At 44.3% G+C, this 19,351-nt stretch overlaps 1 protein-coding gene across 3 annotated transcripts in view; it reads right to left on the minus strand.

Annotated features, from left to right (window-relative positions):
• znf462 (zinc finger protein 462) overlaps window positions 1-19,351 on the minus strand; it is a 47,343-nt gene that overhangs the window by 11,945 nt on the left and 16,047 nt on the right. For 2 of the 3 annotated variants that reach the window (XM_030085516.1, XM_030085517.1), the window contains exons 2-7: window positions 11,827-12,077; window positions 6,419-11,634; window positions 5,825-5,959; window positions 3,663-4,084; window positions 2,152-2,270; window positions 831-1,028 (exon numbers count right to left, since the gene is read on the minus strand). In XM_030085516.1, coding sequence (XP_029941376.1) covers window positions 831-1,028; window positions 2,152-2,270; window positions 3,663-4,084; window positions 5,825-5,959; window positions 6,419-11,634; window positions 11,827-12,037 — 6,301 coding nt within the window. In that variant the 5' untranslated portion in view covers window positions 12,038-12,077. Of the gene's footprint in view, window positions 1-830; window positions 1,029-2,151; window positions 2,271-3,662; window positions 4,085-5,824; window positions 5,960-6,418; window positions 11,635-11,826; window positions 12,078-13,567; window positions 13,895-19,351 lie in introns of those variants that run through there. The other variant, XM_030085518.1, reaches the window with a different exon arrangement.

Genomic DNA, 19,351 nt, shown 5'->3' on the forward strand with positions numbered 1-19,351 from the left:
TTCCAAGACCTTCAGATTTTTGTTTTTGCTTTTTTGTGCAGGAGCCCAGCGAAAAATATCCAAGAAAACTCCCCAAAAAAATATAAATAAATCGAAAACGAAGCAAGCAAATGGTAATATTTTGAAAACCCGCTGCCAGGAAAACACAAACTGCCTCTGTCCAGATTTCAGACGTTCAGTGGAAGGTAGCTCGTCTGGCGCGGTGGAGAGACATTCAATATGTCAACTCTGCTCTTTCTCAATGCTTCATTTGTCTTGGTGGGGCACAGCTGACAGTGGTAGATGGTGCAGTGAGGAATGCTGCCCTGCTTCAGCTCCAGGGAAGATTCCACAGCTCCAGCAGCAAGGTGACAGCTGCTGCCAAGAAAACCCACTGCAAGCTAAAGCTGCGGCTGCAGAGCCGCAAAAAAAAAAAAAAAAAAAAAAAAAAAAACACCTAAAACATGGCAACGCATCAAGGAGTTTACGGCTACGAGTGTAGGGAGAAGGTACCTCACTGACTGAGCATATTCTGCGAGGAGAGGTGTCATGATCAACACCGAAAGCCGAGGTGGTGCAGTCTGAGCAGTCACAGCCTAATTTATTCAACCGTTGCAGACAAATCTGTGTGTCAGACCGAGGATATCTCCCCGGCGTTCACAGCAGTCCGCCCGTTCATCTGACTGTAGGTAGTCAGTCAGTCTGACTCCAAGAACCTCAAGCTGCAACTTTAATACTGTAATCAGGATTTGCTAAATCTGGCCTGGCAAGCTTATCATACAAACTTCCATCGATTGAAAAAAAACAAAAAAAAAAACAAAAAAAGGAAAAGAGGAAAGATGATTTCATACCATCCGGGGCCAAGGAAGTCTGCTCTGTGTTAGCGGTCAGTCGGGAGGGCCTGAGGGCGGCGTGTGCGGCCTGGGTAGCAGCTCGCAGTTTGGGGAGGGTCAGGACCTCGCCGTGGTCTCTGAGGGAGTGCTCCTTCAGCTGGCTGATGGTCATGGAGGAGAAGGGACACGACAGGCACCGGTAGGTGTGCTGCTCACCTGAAGGAGGACGAGGAAACACGAGCAACCCGGGTTAAACTCTTCATTTAGCAATGAATCGGTGGCAAAACTGGAAGAAACTGAAGATTCTTCTTCCACCTTGATTAATGTAGTGCAACAATTTCCACAACTGAAGTACTTTGAAACTACCTCAATGGCAACCTATGCATGTTGGTCAATCGTCGAGGTTAAAGTCTGACCGATTTTCCCTGATTTGTGGCCGTCCATGGAATAAGACCGAACGCAGCGCTGCTTACTGTGTGTTATTCAGATGCTTGGTGTTCTGAACGCTCCCAAGGGGAATTTTTAGCATCGCGCTTCCTGTTTCTGCTGGATGTATTTGGCAAACATCCTTGTTCAAACAGCGTCCTGAGGAGCAGAGCCACTGTACTCAAATCTGATCTGACTGTAACAAGGAACTTACCAGAAGCGCTTCAATAAAGGAAAAACACTTCCTCAGTCAACTGTCTCTGGTAAAGATTTTGTTCATATCAGACAACACTGTCTCCCACAATTATCTTTATTGCAAGAGTGACGTTATTTTTTAATAGTTCGCAGATTTCCTCAAAGTCAAACTCTTTATCAGTAATGACAACCGTTTTTTTTTTAATAAGAAAAGCACTACTGATGTTTAACTCTTGTTTAGATATGAAATATCCACAGGTTGAGACCTTCTTCGTGGTGTCTGACGGATCGTCCTGTGGGTGTGGGTTTTCTTCCAGCTGTTTCTATTTGTGCACAAAGTTAATTGATAACTCCTAAACTTTATGACTGTCTGTCTGCGTTGGCTCTGTGATCGACAGATGATCTTTAGGAGTTTAATTCTTTTACTTGCATATTGATCGCACAGAAGGGACATTTTTTTGCACATTTGCATTGACGTGCACGTGGCTTCCACAACAACAATAATGACAAATGTGTTTTCTGTATTCATTTTGGTTGATCCTAAAATCTGTATTTTAATTTTTGTCTGCTAAATATCTTCAAAATGCTGATAAAGTTAATCCACTCTTTTTTTTGTTAAAAGAAGATCACAGAGGAGGATGCTGTTTGGGAATACCTTGTTAGCCATGGAGACGGTTGTAAGGTGTGATATAATTTGCGTGTGTGTGTCCGTTCTTACCTGTGTGTGCCTTATGCAGGTGGCTCTTCAAGCGACTCACGTAGGCAGATTTAAAGGGGCAGAGCTTGCACTTGAAGGGCTTGTGGTGCCCGTGGTGAGACTGCACATGTCTGTCCAGACTGGAGATGAGAGGAAATATAAAAACAACAGCAAAAAAACAGAAGGGAGGATATGAGATAAGAGGATAAAAGAAGGAAAAAAAAATTGGATGAAATGAGGACAAAAGGATAGCAGACAGGGAGAAAGTGACAAGAATAGAGTACATGAGAGAGAGAGAGAGAGAGAAAGAGAGAGAAAGAGAGAGAGGGAGAAGAAAGGGCTCTTCTCTACAGCATCCACTTTGATGATTTCAACAGCAGGGTTTTTCAGCAGCATCTGAAGCGCTCAATTCTGTTTACCTCACAAACAACAGCCACACATTTCCAATGACTACAGAACAAGGAGCCGTGGGGTGAACTCATCTACCCACAATCCCCTGGTGGGAGTGAGTGTGTGAGTGCCTGTGGGGACGGTAGCTGTGTTTTTAATGCCAGCCTCCTAGGTGGCATGGGAATGCGGCTTCTTTCTGGGTCAGGGCACATACAGTACAGAGGGATTACACCTGGGAGCTCAGAGGAGATGAGGACTCTCTCTTTCCCGCTCGCTCTGCGTCTCTGTGATGGATAAAACAAATCACGCCACCAAAATGTCTGTCTTGCTATAATGTTTGCCTTGCTCTCCTAGGAGGCGGCGAATCTGAGAGAAGATTGAAGATTCAAAGGGATTGCGACAGGGTAAACAGAATAAGGTGTAAAACTGTGCTCTGTACAAAATGAGCTTAACATCCAGATGATCTGAGGCACAGCGGGTGAAAGACTGGTAATGTATGGAAGGGGTGAAAGTTGAGAAACACTCATTCTACATACTGTTTATCCGTTTTTGCCTTTCACTTGTTAATATTAATATCAGATATGCTGCTAAATGATGACTTCGTGTAAACCAAAGGTGTTCAAGATGTGCTACTTATCACCGGCTGTTAATATCACAATCAAGCTAAATAATACCTTTTCTTTCTCCTTTTTCATATTTTTAATGAATGACACCATGCAAGGCCGCACAGAAAAATAAATGTTTAAAGCAAAAGTCACTGATCAAGCAGGACTGAAATGTTAAAGGTCTTCTAAAGTCACAGAACAGACTTTCAAGACTACTCTACACTGCGGGCCTCGTTTAACTTCCTCATGTTTTGAACGCGTCGCTGCTGAAAATTCACGTGATTTTAATGAGTGTTGTGTTAGAGGGTTTTCTGAACGGCTCCAGGATGACAGATTCAATCAGTGCAGGTGTGTTAGAGAAGGAAGACGCAGGACAGCGGCCCACCAGGACCAGGAGCTCCCACCACTGCTGTGTCAGCTTCAGATAAACGGAGCATTTTTAACACAATTTTCCCTGATCTAATCTAATCTCATCTATTCGCCCGGCGACGGCGGCTTTAAAGGTGTTATTCACAAATTGCGCATCTCTCTACTCACTTGTGCCTGAAGGGCGAGACGAACTGGCAGTACTGGCAGCTGTATTTGTCCTCTCTGCTGAAAAGCGCCATGGCCGAGTGGCTCCTCTCGTGGGACCTCAGTCCCTGCATGGACATGAAGACTCTGTCGCACTGGGCGCACGGGTGACCCCTTGTGGCGAGGCGCTGGTTCAGCTGGCCCCCCGACACCACCGCACGGGCCGCGGCCACGAGCGCGGCCGCACGTCCCTCCACGGCATCCGGTTCGGCATTCAGGGTCTCCGCGGCAACGGCAATGCCCCCAGAAGCCGTGGAGAAGGACGGGCTCATCGGCGTAACCACGGGCTCGTCCAGGCCGTCGACTTCGGTGGCTTCGTTGTCCTCGAGGTTCCCGTTGGTCAGAGTCTCCGTGGGCAGAGTCAGAGGAACCTCACTGGCTTCCTGCTGCAAAAACAAAGATCATAAAGTGATCAGCCGCTCTTCTGTGCCTTTAAGATAGTTACTTAGAGGGATGCGGAGTACTGAAATAAAACAAACAAAAAAAAAAAAAAAAAGAAAAGGATAGCTTTTTATTCATCACAGAGTCTGGCATCCGTAGCCCTCAGACACGTTGTGTAACTGCACATGAGCCACAGTTAAGCATCTGTCTAACACCTCCAGTTCTGTCTTTTGTATCGCTGCAATCACTGTCAATTAAACTTTAGTTACAGCTTCCTCTCACTCTGCGCCTTCACTTTTTATACCGCATGATCACGTTGTAAAAAGCAAGAGATATACCTAATGCCAACTTTAACCCTGGCCTTAAAAAATGCCTCTGCTTTTCCAGTGCACTGACTGTATGAGTTGTTTCAATGAGGAAATAAGAAAACATACAAGAAGTGATGGTATTTTGCTGATTTTTTTTTTCTTTAATTTGCATCTCTTGTAGACAGTCATGCAAACACCTTTAGACTTACAAGTAATTCACAGTGACCAGCTGGACATGCATGGCTTTTGACTGTAGGAGGAAATATTTCTATCTGGAGAAACTACACACACATAAAAACCATGCAATCCTCAGAGAGGAATGTCCCTGCACGCCTTGTCACATTACGCATGTTCACCACTACACCTATCTCAATCGAGCACTTATACAATCCCACAAACAGAGGGAGAAGTAAAACTCCACCACCTCCTTTCACTTCCTTCATCTGCTGGAGTGCAAGCTGGTTACTGCAGCCATCACAAGCAGACAGACAATCACCATGACTTTTTTACTGCCTGGAGGAAACTCATTCTTCTGTGGAAGGACCTGACCCTGCACTTCATGCAGCCATAAATAAGATGTGGCATCCACTGGCCGAACCTTGCCATCCAGTCCCTGAATGCACTCCAAGTCTGTACTTCATCACCCTGTATAAGCAGCCAGCGGAGCTTTTGAATTAAAACTTCTATTTGTGACATTTTTTTTTGTTCCACTGCGCATGGTTCAGAATACACAGTGGAAGCCGTGTGTTTTAGGAATGCTGTGCACGGACACAGCAGTTCTTGCAGAGCGCTCCAGCTGGTGAATTCTGTCAGTCACTCACATCAACATGGCAGACTTAAAGAAAATACATCTAAAACTCAAATTTAAGCCAAATTGTGTCTAATTTGGAGCTGTAGCTGGGTTTTTTCCCCCCCAAAGTGAATGTAAAATTCTCTCTGGCCTCAAACCATCTCATCTCAGATATATTAAGACAGGCGGTCTGATGGAAGAACCAGGCCTACATTTGGGTGAGGCACTGGATCCTTGGGCCTCTTCCCCTCACTGGCAGCCTCAGTGGAATACTAATGCTCCAGTGGCTACTCGCCGCTGCCCTGAAAGTTACGGCTCACCAATCTGGTCCTCCGGTCCACAGCAATGGGACAGAAGTGATTGTATTGACTGGAGGAAGCGGACAGACTACAGGCAGCTAATAAACAACAGGAAAAAAAAAACAGATTCCAGTAAATCAGATCTCTGCAATGAATGGAGGATAAAAATAGAAAATAGAATAAAAAGTCTTCCGTCACACGTGTGCCGATATCGCCACAGAGCAGGGACATAAACGACATATTCTACGATTCAGAGGATCCACAATTTGGACCCCACCGCTCCAAAAACAAAATTAAACCTTCATCCAAGATTTTTTTGATATTCTGCAAAGAATCAAAGCTGCTTACTTTGACATGTCCTTCTTTGGCCTCGCCATACTGGACGTGCTTCCTCAGGTGGTTGCAGATCGCGCGGAGGGTTGGATGTATCTCTACACAGAAGTTGCACCTGAATCCTATGGGGACTTTATTTACAGGACTTTCCTAATCGAAGACAAAAAAACAAACAAATCATGCTTTAGTCAGTATTTATCTTTTTCATCATTAAACCACTTACCAACAACATATATTTTGCATTTTACTATATTTACGCAATTCCAATGGGTAAATGTCAGTCACGTTTATTGACAGCTGCTAATGTATTTTCCAAATCTTAAATTTAGTATTTAATATTAAATTAGATCTGTGGTATTTTTAATGAAGTTATTATGAAACTAATTATCATACCTCATTAATGTGAACTGTCACATATACTCACACTGTAGGAAAAAAACTGAAATGTATAATTATCTCTTTAATTGTCTCCACACTTTATCTGTGGCTGAATATTACTACAGGAGATGTAAATGAGGGTTTTTAAAGTATCTTAATGTTGGGTGTCATGTTTGAAAAAACAAAAAAAAACAACAACTTTTTATAGTGAGTGCATGGTTGTTTGCTTACCTTGTCAAATTTGGTCTCGGGCGGATCTGTAGTTTTCTGCTTGCTGAGAACCTGCTTTCTCTTCTCCATCCTCAAGGCTCTTTCGTGAAACTCGTCATTGTGGTTCAGCAGATGGTTAGCCAGAACGGGGAGGTCCAGAAACTTCAGCTCACAGTGAGAACACTGGTACAGCTCAGACTCCTCGTCTTCGGGAAGAGGGGACACCACGAAGTCCCTCATCAGGTCGATGCTGTGGTGGTCATTGTAGTGCATAGAGAGCAGCTGGCCCGTGCTGAAGGATAACTGGAAGCATTTTAGACACTTGAAAGGCAGCCATTCAGCATCCGTGTCTTGCTCAGGTTGAAGAGGGACCTCCAGTACTTCCTTGACGTGCTCCGCCTCCGCTTCGTCGGCGATCTTCTCAGGTTCTTTGGCATAAATAACAGTAAAGTAGCGGCCGAGCTTGCTTGAATGCTGCTTCTTGGGGAAGACACCTGGGTGGCGTTTAATGTAGTGTGAGACGATGCTCTTCCTGCTGAAGGCCTGGAAGCCACAAAGAGAGCACCTCCTTCTCTCCACGGCCAAGCGCAGCTCTTCAGTCATTTCCGTACCTTCGCCTTCAGAAGCGGGGGCAGCGATGACTTTGTTCGGTTTGTCGGTCAAAGTCTTAGAAGCTGCGAGACAGTGAGTATAATAGGCGTCGATATCGTGACGCTTCTGGTAGTGCGCTGCCAGACCTTTGCGTATGGGGTTTGTGTATGAGCACAGAGCACATTTGAACACGTTGTTTTTCCCTTCCGGCTGGGCACGGACGTTGTTGTGCTTGATACGATAGTGGCGAGCGATGCCTTTCCTGGTTGAGCAGAAGTATTTGCAGAGCTGACACTTGAAGATCGCATGTTTCTCCGTCTTATTGATGGGTAACTGGGAGAGAGCAAGGTCCAATTCACCGACCTCCTGGACTTTTCCTGCACTTGATATATTGCTAACACTGCATTCAGCTACTGGCTCCATTTCTTTACCAGAGGAGAAATGTGTCAGAGAGGGAGTGAACATATCAGAAGCAGACTGATTGTGATATTTCTCATAATGAATTTTGAGTTTCTCTAGCGTCCCGTGTGTGTATGGGCACATTTTACACCTGTAAGCCCCATAGCCCTGCCTTTGTGTTTTAAACTTGTCATCTCCTTCTTGTAACTCGGCGATATGCTCTATATCATCCGCAAAGTCTTCTGCAGTGACTTTCACTAACGGGTGTCGTTTTTGGTAATGAGTTAGCACACCGTGGATGCGGGAGTTTACATACGGACAGTGACGACACTTATACACAGAACTGGGATTGATATCTGCCTCCTGTGCAAAATCTGCAGCTTTTACTTTCATGCCCGGGTGCTTCTTCCCATAGTGAGTGAGGAGGCCGTGGAGACTGTTATACTCCGACAGACAAACAGTGCACTGATAAGCATTATTTGAGATGGAGAGGCGTGGGTGGGGAGGATGAGGGTTGCTGTCTTGAGGTGGAGTGGCAATGATCAGTGCTCCGTCATCCTCAACAGGCTGGCAATTCAAAGGTGCAAAGTTTTTGGCGAGCTGCTGGTGCACCTTTTCAGCCGGGCCATTCCCTTTGATGATATCTAGGAGCACAGATTCATCTCCCTTGATAGCCCAGGGGTGAACTGCCTGATAGTGACTGGTGATGTCCCATATTGAACAGGCCTCAAAGGCACAGTCTTTACATTTGTAATGTTTCGCTTCCAGATTGCCCCCTTGATGGGTGGTCTCAGGACCAGCCCACAGCTTGCTGGCCATGTAGGCATAATCAACATTATGCTCTGGGTGACGTCTTTGGTAATGGAGCAACAGGCCTTGGGGTTCAGCGTGGGAGTAAATGCACCACTCGCAATGGTAGCCAGCTTCAAGAATACCATCTTGGTAGGCCCAGTGTAAAATGGTCATGGCTGTGGCTTTCACCGTGGGGTGCTCCTTCTTCAGGTGTTTTTTCAGGGCATAGACGTAGGGTGACGTGTAGGTACAGTGTCTGCACTTAAGGGAACGCAAAGGTGTGGCGTTTTCTGGGTCTGGAGGAGCTGCGTTGATCGCAGAGGAGATGCTACTGGACTGAACCATCTGTGCATGTTCACGCTGACTCCGGACAACTGCAGTGTGACGACGTACAAGATCGGCATTGGCCTTGGTTTCTCTGTGCTTTTTCTGGTAGTGAATGAGCACCCCTTTTACAGTGCGGTTGCCATAATCACAGTGCTGGCAAAAGAACAGCTCGTCCTCACCTTTTTCAACACTACCAGGTTTAGGACTTGAGTTATTAGATCCGCTGTGGCCGTTATTTTGAAACTGCTTCAAAAACTGTTTAGGAGTTGCAATTTGCAGTTCGTCCATTAGCTTCATCAAACCGGGAGTTGGAGCACCATGTTTGACATACTTGGCTGTCACTTTCACTTCTGGGTGTCGTTTCTGATAATGCACCAACACCCCCACGACAGATCTGTTGCTGTAGACGCAGTGCTTACAGTAGTACATCTCATCATCTGTTCCATACAGCGCTGCACTTGAATGTTTTGGGGTTGTCGACATGCTGGGGCTGAAGGAAGAGTTGGGAACCGACTGCGACTGATCCACCGAGATGACCTTCATAGTTTTCTGGATACGAAAATAAGATGCCTTCTGTTCCGGGTGCTTCTTCTGGTAGTGAACCAATACGGAGTGCATATTGGGGCTAGCAAAGGTACACACGTCACAGTCATACACAACTACATTACCACCCATAGCTTCTTTGAGAGGCTCTGCTTCAGCACTGGCTTCAGGAGATTTGGAAACAGCTTTTAGTCCTGGACTCGAGGAGGACCTGGGCATCGACGTTGCCGAATTAAAATTCTTGGGGCCGGAGTTCAATATTTCCCTCAGAGTTTGCGATTCAGCTGTTTTGTGAGTCTGTTCCACAATATAGCTGGAGAAGATCATAGCATTGTTAATCTTCACCGTGGGATGCATTCTTTGGTAATGGGGCATGAGGCTCCTGACATTGGGGCTCGTGTAGGAACAAAAGCGGCACATGTACAACAGGTGTGGTTGGTTGAAATTGAGCACGTTGCTCGCTTCTGGGTGATGATCCATGTAGTGTTGGTGCAGATCATTGTAACTTGTGTATTCGATGTAGCACTCCAAGCAGCGGAAGACTGCACTCTGGTCTTCCGGGTCCAGGATGTACTTAAAGCTGAACTTGATATACGGGTGCATCCTCTGGTAATGGGTGCTGACGCTACGAGCTGATTTGTTGTGATAGTCACAGTGTTTACAGTAGAAACGTGTGGTTCCAGCTTCTTCTGAATAATCCATACTCTCTTGAATAGTGCCGTCATTGGGATCAACAGAGACGTTTTCACTGTCATCAGACAGAGTCAGTGATATAGGAATGTTTCTAGGTTTGGACTTGGGATTGCTTTTTCGTTTTCCTATTCGGCCTCCCTCCTGAGCGAGCACTGATTCTCTTCCATGGAGTTGTGTGCTGTAGGCAAAGATTGCGCTTGTGTTGTCAAAATTTCCACTCTCATCAGCACTGACATTTTCTCCTACATCTTCATCATCCATGTCATCCAGATTTATGATCGTGTCCTGCTGGCTTTGGCTTATCTTACTTTGAAGGTTACTGGCAATCTCATCAATTCTAGTTCTCTTTTTGACCGAGGACAAATCCAAAGGCAGGTCATTAATGGACTTCCTGGCTCTTTTCCCTGTTACTAGGGGCTTTTTGGTGGCAAGTCCTAAAATGGATGTCTGGGTTTTTTGTAGCAAGATTGGAGAAGCATCCACTTCAGAATCAGGCTGGTCTGTCAGCTGGTTTTCAAAGACAGTAGAATCTAGGTCATCACAGTAGGAATGCTTATGCTGCTGGTGCACCCTCAGACCTTTCAGAGTGGTGGTTGAGAAGCTGCAGAGTGTGCAGCGGTGAGGGTTCTGCTGGTCGTTTGATGTGCTGGTTGTCTTTTTCCCATTGACTTTAGAACATACATTCCCCCCATTAACAGGCTCTGCTGCATTGTCATTCTGAGGTTCCGGGCTATCACTGGTTAGATCCAAAGTCTCTAAATCTGAGGAATTGTGGCTCTGTTTGTGAGCGCCGAGTTTCAGAGCAGTGGTGCAAATGAACGGGCATTCGTCGCATTTAAACACTGTGGTTTTGCCGGAAAGGTGGATGTTTTCAATGTGACGAGAGATACTCCGCCTGTGCATGGTGAGAAAGGAGCAGAAGGGACACTGGAAACGGTTCATGTACTTTCTGAAAGGAATTCCTTTTGTCTCCAGTAATTTATTATCCTCATCCGTTAATAGCTGCTTCGCATCTGCGGACAAGGTTCCTGTATAGCTGGGATCATCCATGTCGCCCAGCTCTTCATCGTCGTCATCATCCTCTAAGCTGCTCCTGGAGTCCTCTTCATTGATTAAGCTTGCATCCATCTTGATGACACTGTTGGAGACATCCGAGGATGCGAACTTTTTCGACAGTATGGAGGAACCTGTGCTGTTGGGAGTGATTGCACTGATCTGAGCGTATTGAAAGGCGACTGATTTTTCCACCGTGTTTTCAGGCGTCTTTTCCCCTGATCCCTCCTTTCCACTAACATCATCCGAACTCATCTTTGATCTCGTAGGGCTATGGGAAGAGGCGGGAGATTCTGGTTTGGGTGAGCCTGCACTTGCCTCCCCTTCTACCTCTGCAATGCAGGAAACTATCTTGACCTTGTCGCTGTGTTCTTTAACCACGTGGTTAGTCCAGCTGTCCTTCTGGTCAGTCTGATAGTCGCACCATTCGCAGGCAAATGTTCCTGTTGCAAGCCCGCTCGCTGAGTTTGATTCATCCCCAGTCTCCACATACTCAGGATTTTCTTCAGCAGAAGCCGAAGGAACTTTATTATGATACATAAGTTGGTGTTTTATGATCCTTGCTTTCCGTGGAGACTTGTATGTGCAATACTGACAGGAATACACCTTTGAATGGTCATTGTGCCTTATAACGGTGTAGCTGGGCTGCTTAGTCGTCGGCGAGGAAACGTTCGCATCCGGATCCTCCTCCCCGACATTATGCACCTTTTTGGTGTGATTCCTCAAGAATGCCTTCGATCTGAAATAACGGACGCAGAATTTGCACTGGTAGAACTGCAGATGTGTCTCAGCAGTCTGCTTCTGAGATGTTTGGTTGGGACTGTCGGTAGGATCGGGGCCTAGAAAAACAAAATATACGAGACATATTTTTTTTCAAAAAAGCAACACAATGAATTAGACATTTATTATTTACACATTGTGCAACTTTTGCTCATAAAAGTCATAAAAAGAGCTCATGTCACATTTTATAGTAACATCTTTTTCTAATCCTCAATAAACGAACAACATGAGAATTGAAGTGGCGGGCATACTTGTTCCAGCTTTCGGAGGTGTAACATCCTTGTCATCCTTATCTTCAAGTTCCCCGTCTTCCTCCTCGTCTTCATCCTCATCCTTCAGAGAATCGGACCCATCTGCATCTGCAGGCTGCAGGAAAACAGTGTGCACTTCCTGTATGTGGGTCTTCAAGTCATCGTAGGACTCGGCGCGGAAGTCACAGCCGTCACACTGCAATACCTCCATCGCTAAAAAGGGGTAGAAGTCCCTGGAAAATCAGGGAAACCTGTAAAGACAGAAAAAAGAACAAAACATGAGGAGAGTTGCATTTAAATGTTCAGAACAGACACAGGCTGACGCCTTTTACAGTACAACCTGGAACAACTGGCACATCACAGATACTCACATTATATAATATATGTTAAAATGTGTAAACTGGAATCAGCTCAAGGCTTCGGAACCATTACAAAAATACACTGCAACAAGATTCGGTGTATTAAATGTGCCCTTCTGTAAGAGTAAGCTGATGATGATCTTACATGATTACTACTGGAGATTCCTGCTGAGAACAAAGAATAAATCAGGTGCAGGATGGAAGACACACCTTTTTCACAGAACAAGGAAGAGGATGGGGAAAAAAATAATGCTTTCAAATGCAGATGATTGTGCTCTCAGATATAATCTAAGGAAAGGAAAAAAAAAAACACCTAATTTACTGTTTAGAGCTTTTGCAATTTACAAAGTGCTAAAAAAAGACACTACACAATTTTACCACGTGATGTGGATGACAGTTTCACTTGGGTATGAAGTCTGGACAAACCAAGGAAACCGAGCAGAGTTTCAAACAAATAAAATAGCCCAATTTTACAACACTGTTGTAACAAATCTCTTAATACAAAAATGAAATGTGGGTACAAAACCACCCAAACAACTCAGAAAAACATGGAATAATTGGCTGTTATTATTTCAAATGCTGTGGAAAAATACGAAAAACATTGCGAAATTAAAAAAAAAAAAAAACAGGGATGTACTGAAGTTTTTCCAACAGATGAGTACAAGTACTAACTTTTTACTTGCTTGCTGTTAAAATTCATACAATTGCTGTGTTTTCATCTCATGTTTTCACATTTTAGAAAATATGTAACTCACATTTGCTGTACAGTTTTCAAGGACTTGAAATTAAAAAAAATAATAATTTTAAGCATCACAAAACTTTATCACGTAAAATTTTTACCATCCAATTGCTAATTAAACGTGGCTCTGCCAGGAGATTTTTTATTCTGTTCAATAAGTGACTGTAGCATGTAATTTCTAACAGCATTTCTAACAGGCCTGTATGTGCGCTGCTGTAGAGGAGGGAGGGCTTGGCCGAATTCATATTCCATATGCAAAACATACATAAAGCAGGATCCATACCCTCAACATAAACTGTATAAATTAGGCTCAAAAGGTTGAATGTTTAAAATAGAAACCACACCTTTTCATCCAACAACCTCAGCATCACAGCAAGCTTGATCATCAATGTTGTTTCTATCACAAACACAACTATGGCTTTCATTTTCTACACAATAAATTCAAACGCAAAGACATTCTAGCTCTGAAAAACTTGATGGAATTTCAGACTGAAGCCAGACAGAGACCCCACCCCACCCAGAGCACTACTCACAATATCACTCAGAATACTAAGACGGTTCCATTTTTTAGCATGGATCTCATTCTAAGAACAATGGAGGGACTGAGGAGGGATTACAGGCTGATTTGTCCCCTTTTTATTACCTTGGGATAAGCAACAGCTGGAGAGCAGCTCCACAGCTCAGTATTAAGAGCAGACTATTCCATCAGATTGTATCAACTGTTCTGAGAAAAAAAGATTGAATGAATCAACCACGAAATGAAAGCTTTACGTCTTTAAGGCTTTTTTTTTGTTTTTTTTTGGTAGGTTTGACTGAAAGGCAGAAAAAAAAATGGTGTGGCCATCGTTTCAGACCTCTTTCATCATGAGTTTCTAATCATCAGTCATCTTGTCTTGAAACCATATAAAAACCGCCAATTGGACTTGTGGCTCACGCTGATATTGAATAGGCAGTTAAAGGGCAGTTTACAACCTTCATTACTGAATCACAACCCATTCAATCAGGATTTCTTTTTTTTTTTTTTTTAACTTTCTTTTGAACAAGATAGCAGGTAGTATCTCAAGAATGTATTGTATTTGCATATGGAAGTATGAGAGATTTGAGACATTTAATTCAAAATATCAACTGAACATTTAAAATGAGAGAATTCAGCCTTTTTTAACAGAGCTCGGCAGAGAAAATCATTGCAAACTGCATTGTAGAACTGACTTGTTCTTACTTTTCAAAATAAAAATTCAGACCAGTACCTCCACAGTCAAAGATGAGACATGACCGGATGCTCCACATATCTTTCAGTAGATGATCATTTTAAAATCTTCTCAACATGGAAGCACGGCATAAGAAATACGTCATGAGAGGACTGACAAACAATAAATTAAAGTTTTTGCTAGAGCCTAATCAACTGTCTACAGGTGAAGGTAAATTACACCCTGGACAGGTTGCCAGTCTGTTGTGCGCATCTGTTGTGCAAGTACACCAACACAAACACACACGGCACTTTTAAACACATCAATTTTTAGATCGTGGGAAGAAAAACTACCTGGGAAAAACTCATAAGCACAGGGAGAACATGCAAGTTCACTGGCTACCAGGCCCAGACATGAACTAGAAAAATTCTCTCTATGACGCCTGAGAGCAAAGCACTACAACACCAACAGCTGCATTGCAAAATTCTATAAATCCATATCATTTGCATTCACATACGATCATAACCATACGATCACAGAACATTAAAAAAGCATTCTTGGTAGAGCGCACATTTATAAATATTTGTCTTTTTTTTTTTCCAGTGCTCAAAACCTGTGGTCTGGAGAATGAAGGCAACTATTGCCTAAAAAGCAGACGGAGACTCTAAAATGATCTTCAGCTGCTTCCAGGTTTGCAATTTCCACTCTGTGAAATGTCTTTCAGAAATGGCAGTTAGGGGGAACTGTAGAAATCAAGACAAGGAAACCTTCAGATCTGGCTGCACATCTGCTGAACAGACCAGCAAAAAGCCCCACAAGAGCTGCAGGTTTTAGCTGACACAGGAGCGGTGGTGCAATGTTCCACTGCACAACACCCAGACACAAACGCCATCAATATGGAAGAGTCATCACACGAAAACCAGACCTGCACCCTTCAACACAAAACACAACGCGAGGACAAGCCCAGGTGATTTTGAAGCAAGCTGGGGACAGATGTTAAAATCTAGTTTTTAGGGCTTCCAAATAGATACATCTACAATTCACAGCAGTTGTACATACAAGATCATTGTGCACTGCAATGTGTAGGGGTGGCGAATTTCTTTTATTGGTTTAATTATTAATCAGGATATTTGCCATGTGTGGGAGTTCAGAAAGCTTTGTGTCCAAACTCCTTATGCTCTATTTTTTTTCATTTTCAAGATGATTGTACCAAAAATCAGACAATGAGGGTTACAGTGGTTTCAGTAAGGACACCTTCCAGATCTGAACCGATCTGCGGAAATCCACAGCTCAGGTGGGACAATCTGTCCAGAGGACAGGACAGGTCTTCATGGAAGAAGAATGTGAGGACACAGGAAACATGTGGAGGAAGGTTGCTGTGGTCAGATGAGACCAAAATATACTATATTGTTGGACTGAATGCAAAGATGTAGATGTGGTAGAAAACTAGCACTGAACACAGCATCCACACTGGGAAATATGGTGGTGGCAGCATCATGTCATTGGGATGCTTTTCCTTATGAGGGATCGGGGGGCTGGTCAGAGTTGACGGGAATGGATGGAGCCAAACAGAAGGCCAGAGTCTGCAAAAAACTTGAGACTGGGCAGAGGGTCACTGTCCAGTAGGACAACAACCGTAAACATGCAGTCACAGCTGCAACACAATGGTTTGGATCAAAGCATATTGATGTGATAGAATAGTCAAGTCAAAGTCTAGACGTTAATACAACTGAACATTGCTTTTGCAAGCCACTGGTTCTGTCCTCACATTAAGTTGTATGAACACCGAGCGTTGGCGTCACAGTGCTGCCTCGTCCTTGCTTTAGAAGTGAAAAATTCAGCTGACAAAGAGTTAAAAAACTGTCAGTGAAGAAGAGAGCAGGCCAAGTGTAATCTAACAAAGGTAATTAAGAAAATGATGCACGATGACAAAAATAAAAACAACAAAAATGAATGGCTGCGCCATTCACAGCGTCAGCTTTGATTTGAACAGATAACCACTGAAGCGCGCCTTTAATGTCGCTCTCGATTTCAATCTGCTGCGCTGACTTTTCCTGAAATTTGCACTGCGATCCAGCCGGAGACAGTTGGGAGTCCCGCCCTGCTTCCCACACCCAACTGGCCGTCCAGTGAAGAGCCAAGCAGCCGGCGCGTCCCTCAGCAACCGGGGGATCCATTGTTGTTCAGGGTCAGGTTACAGCCTCACCACGTGGCCCCACCCTGCTCCCTTGGCAGTTCACTGCTGTTCTGAACAAAGTTGCCCCCTAATGCCAGGTTCCTTGACATGGATATCAAGAGGATCTCATTGGAGGAGGAGGAGGAGGAGGAGGGAAGAGGAATGCCCAGTGAAAAAAGACAGACAGGAAAAAGAAGAAGAAGAAAAAATAAAAAAAAAAAACCTCCTACACAACCACCATCTGCCTCAGAGTTGTCTGTGTCTTTTCAGCCAGTCAGTCCCTGCGCCACACCAAGTTAATGGGTGAGATTGTGTAACTGCTTTCATCTAGTCAGCTGGGGCTCTAACAGACAGCGACTGAGCTGCTCAGATCCTCCTCTGAGCCGAGCTTCAAGGGCAGCCATTTTAGGAGCCGACTATGTGCGCTTAGGTGTTCAGCCAGCACACAACATGGACCCACAGATCTGATCCTCTTCCTCAAAGGCAGGCAGCCTGTCGCTGGAGAGCCGCTGACAGAAATCTATCTGCCAGATGTACGGTAGTGTACCCAAGCCCTCTGCCCACACGGCTCAGCGGAGAACACCTCGCACTCTTGCCAGCCCCGACTTTGCTCGGTCCTTTTCATTTCTCAGGGACATTATCTCGCACATCAAGAGATTTTCAGAGAAACGCGAGGACCCTCTCTCCAAAAGAGAGAACGAATAGGTCAGAGCAAGTGGCAGGCACCGGCACTTTGTGGAGAGAAAAATAGCAAAACGCATTCTGCAGAAGCTGCCAACTATGTTCCACAAGGGGGTCTAAAAATGTGAGGCATGTTTGAACTTCTTTATCTCAGAGCTGTGCAACCCTGAGCCCCGAGGAGAAGAGAAGACGGGAGAGACAGAGAAAGCAAGAGAGCAGGTCTGAAGGGAAGGGAACAGTGGGGGGTGGGGGGAGAGAGGGAGAGAGCATGACGAAGCCACCTGGAAGACCTTCAGCGGCGAGCAGCGCAGGACAAAGCGACCAGACTGGGCTCCCCAGATTCCAAAGTCTACTGACATTTGTTAATCACCAACCGGTCTCTCTGCATCGACGAGCACGGCCAGCAGTCACACCCTCTACTCAAACGGGCTGGCAGCAGCTGCTCTATCTGAAAGAGGGCCTTTGAATAAGCCAGCATTAAGCTGATTAGGAGTACAGAGGTTTTGTCCTTAACTGTTGGTCAGTGCTACCATCTCACGCCGTCTGGAGGAGACAGGTCTATGAATGTGTTGCATTATCGCGGGCCGGGAAAGGTGGATACGGATCATCCATCTGGCAAAACAGGGCAGGATGTGCGTCTTGTCAACCTGCACGGCCTCAATAATTCACGACCTATCGATTAGCAGTGACAGGCAGCTTTTTAAAGGAAAAAAAAAAAAATGCTTTGGCAATGAGAGCAGTAGGTAGACAGAATCATGGAAATTGATTTTTTTCCAAGAGATAAGATGACAACATCAGAGAAAAGCCAATATATTTTTTAGTTTCAACAAAGTTGCAAAAAAAGAGAGACGGGAGAAGTGAATAGATAACCGCATAATATCATGATCTCTTTAAGCTGGGCGCTCACCGGGTTTACCCAGAAGGACAGGAGCAGAGGGCACAGAAAGATCTCAGTGTGTCTGCAGAGGAGCAGAAAACATTGCGTCACAGGACCAGTGAGAATTTGGCCTCTTGCACAAACAAGAGAGCTGTGGAGATCAAGATGGCTGCTCCTATCCTCTGATGTCTGCAGCCCTGGAGAACTCAACACAGCGGAGCCGACAGCGCGCCTACGAGTTCACCACATATGAAATGGGACACCGCACGAGCAGATAGATTAATATAAAATGACAGGGACTATAGTCTATCGTTACAAAACACTTGAAACAGCCAGACTCCAACGGAACGTGTGAAAATAAAGGAGCTTTGCTGCTAAGCTGTGGCACCATATTGACAACAAGAACTCAACAATTAGTTTGGCGCATTACAGACGTTAATCATCGCAATATTTTCTTTATTTCTTAATATTTCTTTTTGTGGTGGCCAGCCATAATGTACAGCTTAATAAATGGCCGTTGTGACATTTCTATTACCGGGTCCGACAAAACACATCTCAGGCGATTTCTGGTCACACAACCATAACCGTAACATCCGCAAACAAAACACACTCTGAGAGCATCATTCGTAGAGTCGGACATGTGAAAACTGCTCATCTTTCATCTAAAAATCCCCTTTACTGAAACAGTGATTCAAACTTTAAACCAGCAAAACTTGGAACACATAATCTTAATATTTCAATCACAATGGTACATTTGAGCTGGCATGATCATGCTCAACAAAAATGATCAACCAGAAATTCTATCACAAAAACAACACTGATAGTATATGTGAGACCTGCTCAAGAGCAACACAAGTCAGAAAGATAGTAAACGTCCTCATTTAATATTCAAAACAGCCAGACTGGGCCTCGACTTCTGACAAACCACTCTTCGGATTTGAATACCAAATCTACCGTGGATTGCAGTCCCAGTCACTGCTGCTATTGAGATTTCTTTACATGGATTTAAGATTCTCCAGCTTTTTGTTGTTGTGATTATATCATAAATTTGCTGCAGCCTCAAGAGACAAAAACGTCTGCTGCGCGCCACTACAGAATAAATAGGTTCGTAACCAGCCGCTCCCACGTGCTGGCACACACTGGCTGACTGTGTAAATAACTAATATTAAGATCGTGTCACCGGGAGGTTTTTACAAAACATGCCAGAAAATTAGACATTTCCTTTTTCTCTTTTTTTTCTCCCAATAATCCCTACAACGCATTTTTCTAGTGTGTGTGTGTATGTACCAACTGCCTTCAAAACACATATATGCACTTGGCTATAAAATACGCCAACATGTGACAAGGTGCAAAAATATTTATCAACTGTATTTAATGATGATACATTGGGTCAAAAACAGTGAGCAGAAAAAAAGAAAAAAATGAAGGAAAGAAACTTTTCGTGATTCTGCTCCACGTGTGAGACATAAATCTTCATCCTCTGATCTCGTTTTTCGTGGTTTTGGA

Source organism: Salarias fasciatus, assembly GCF_902148845.1.
Source record: "Salarias fasciatus chromosome 7 unlocalized genomic scaffold, fSalaFa1.1 super_scaffold_4, whole genome shotgun sequence".
Taxonomy (NCBI): Eukaryota; Metazoa; Chordata; class Actinopteri; order Blenniiformes; family Blenniidae; genus Salarias; species Salarias fasciatus.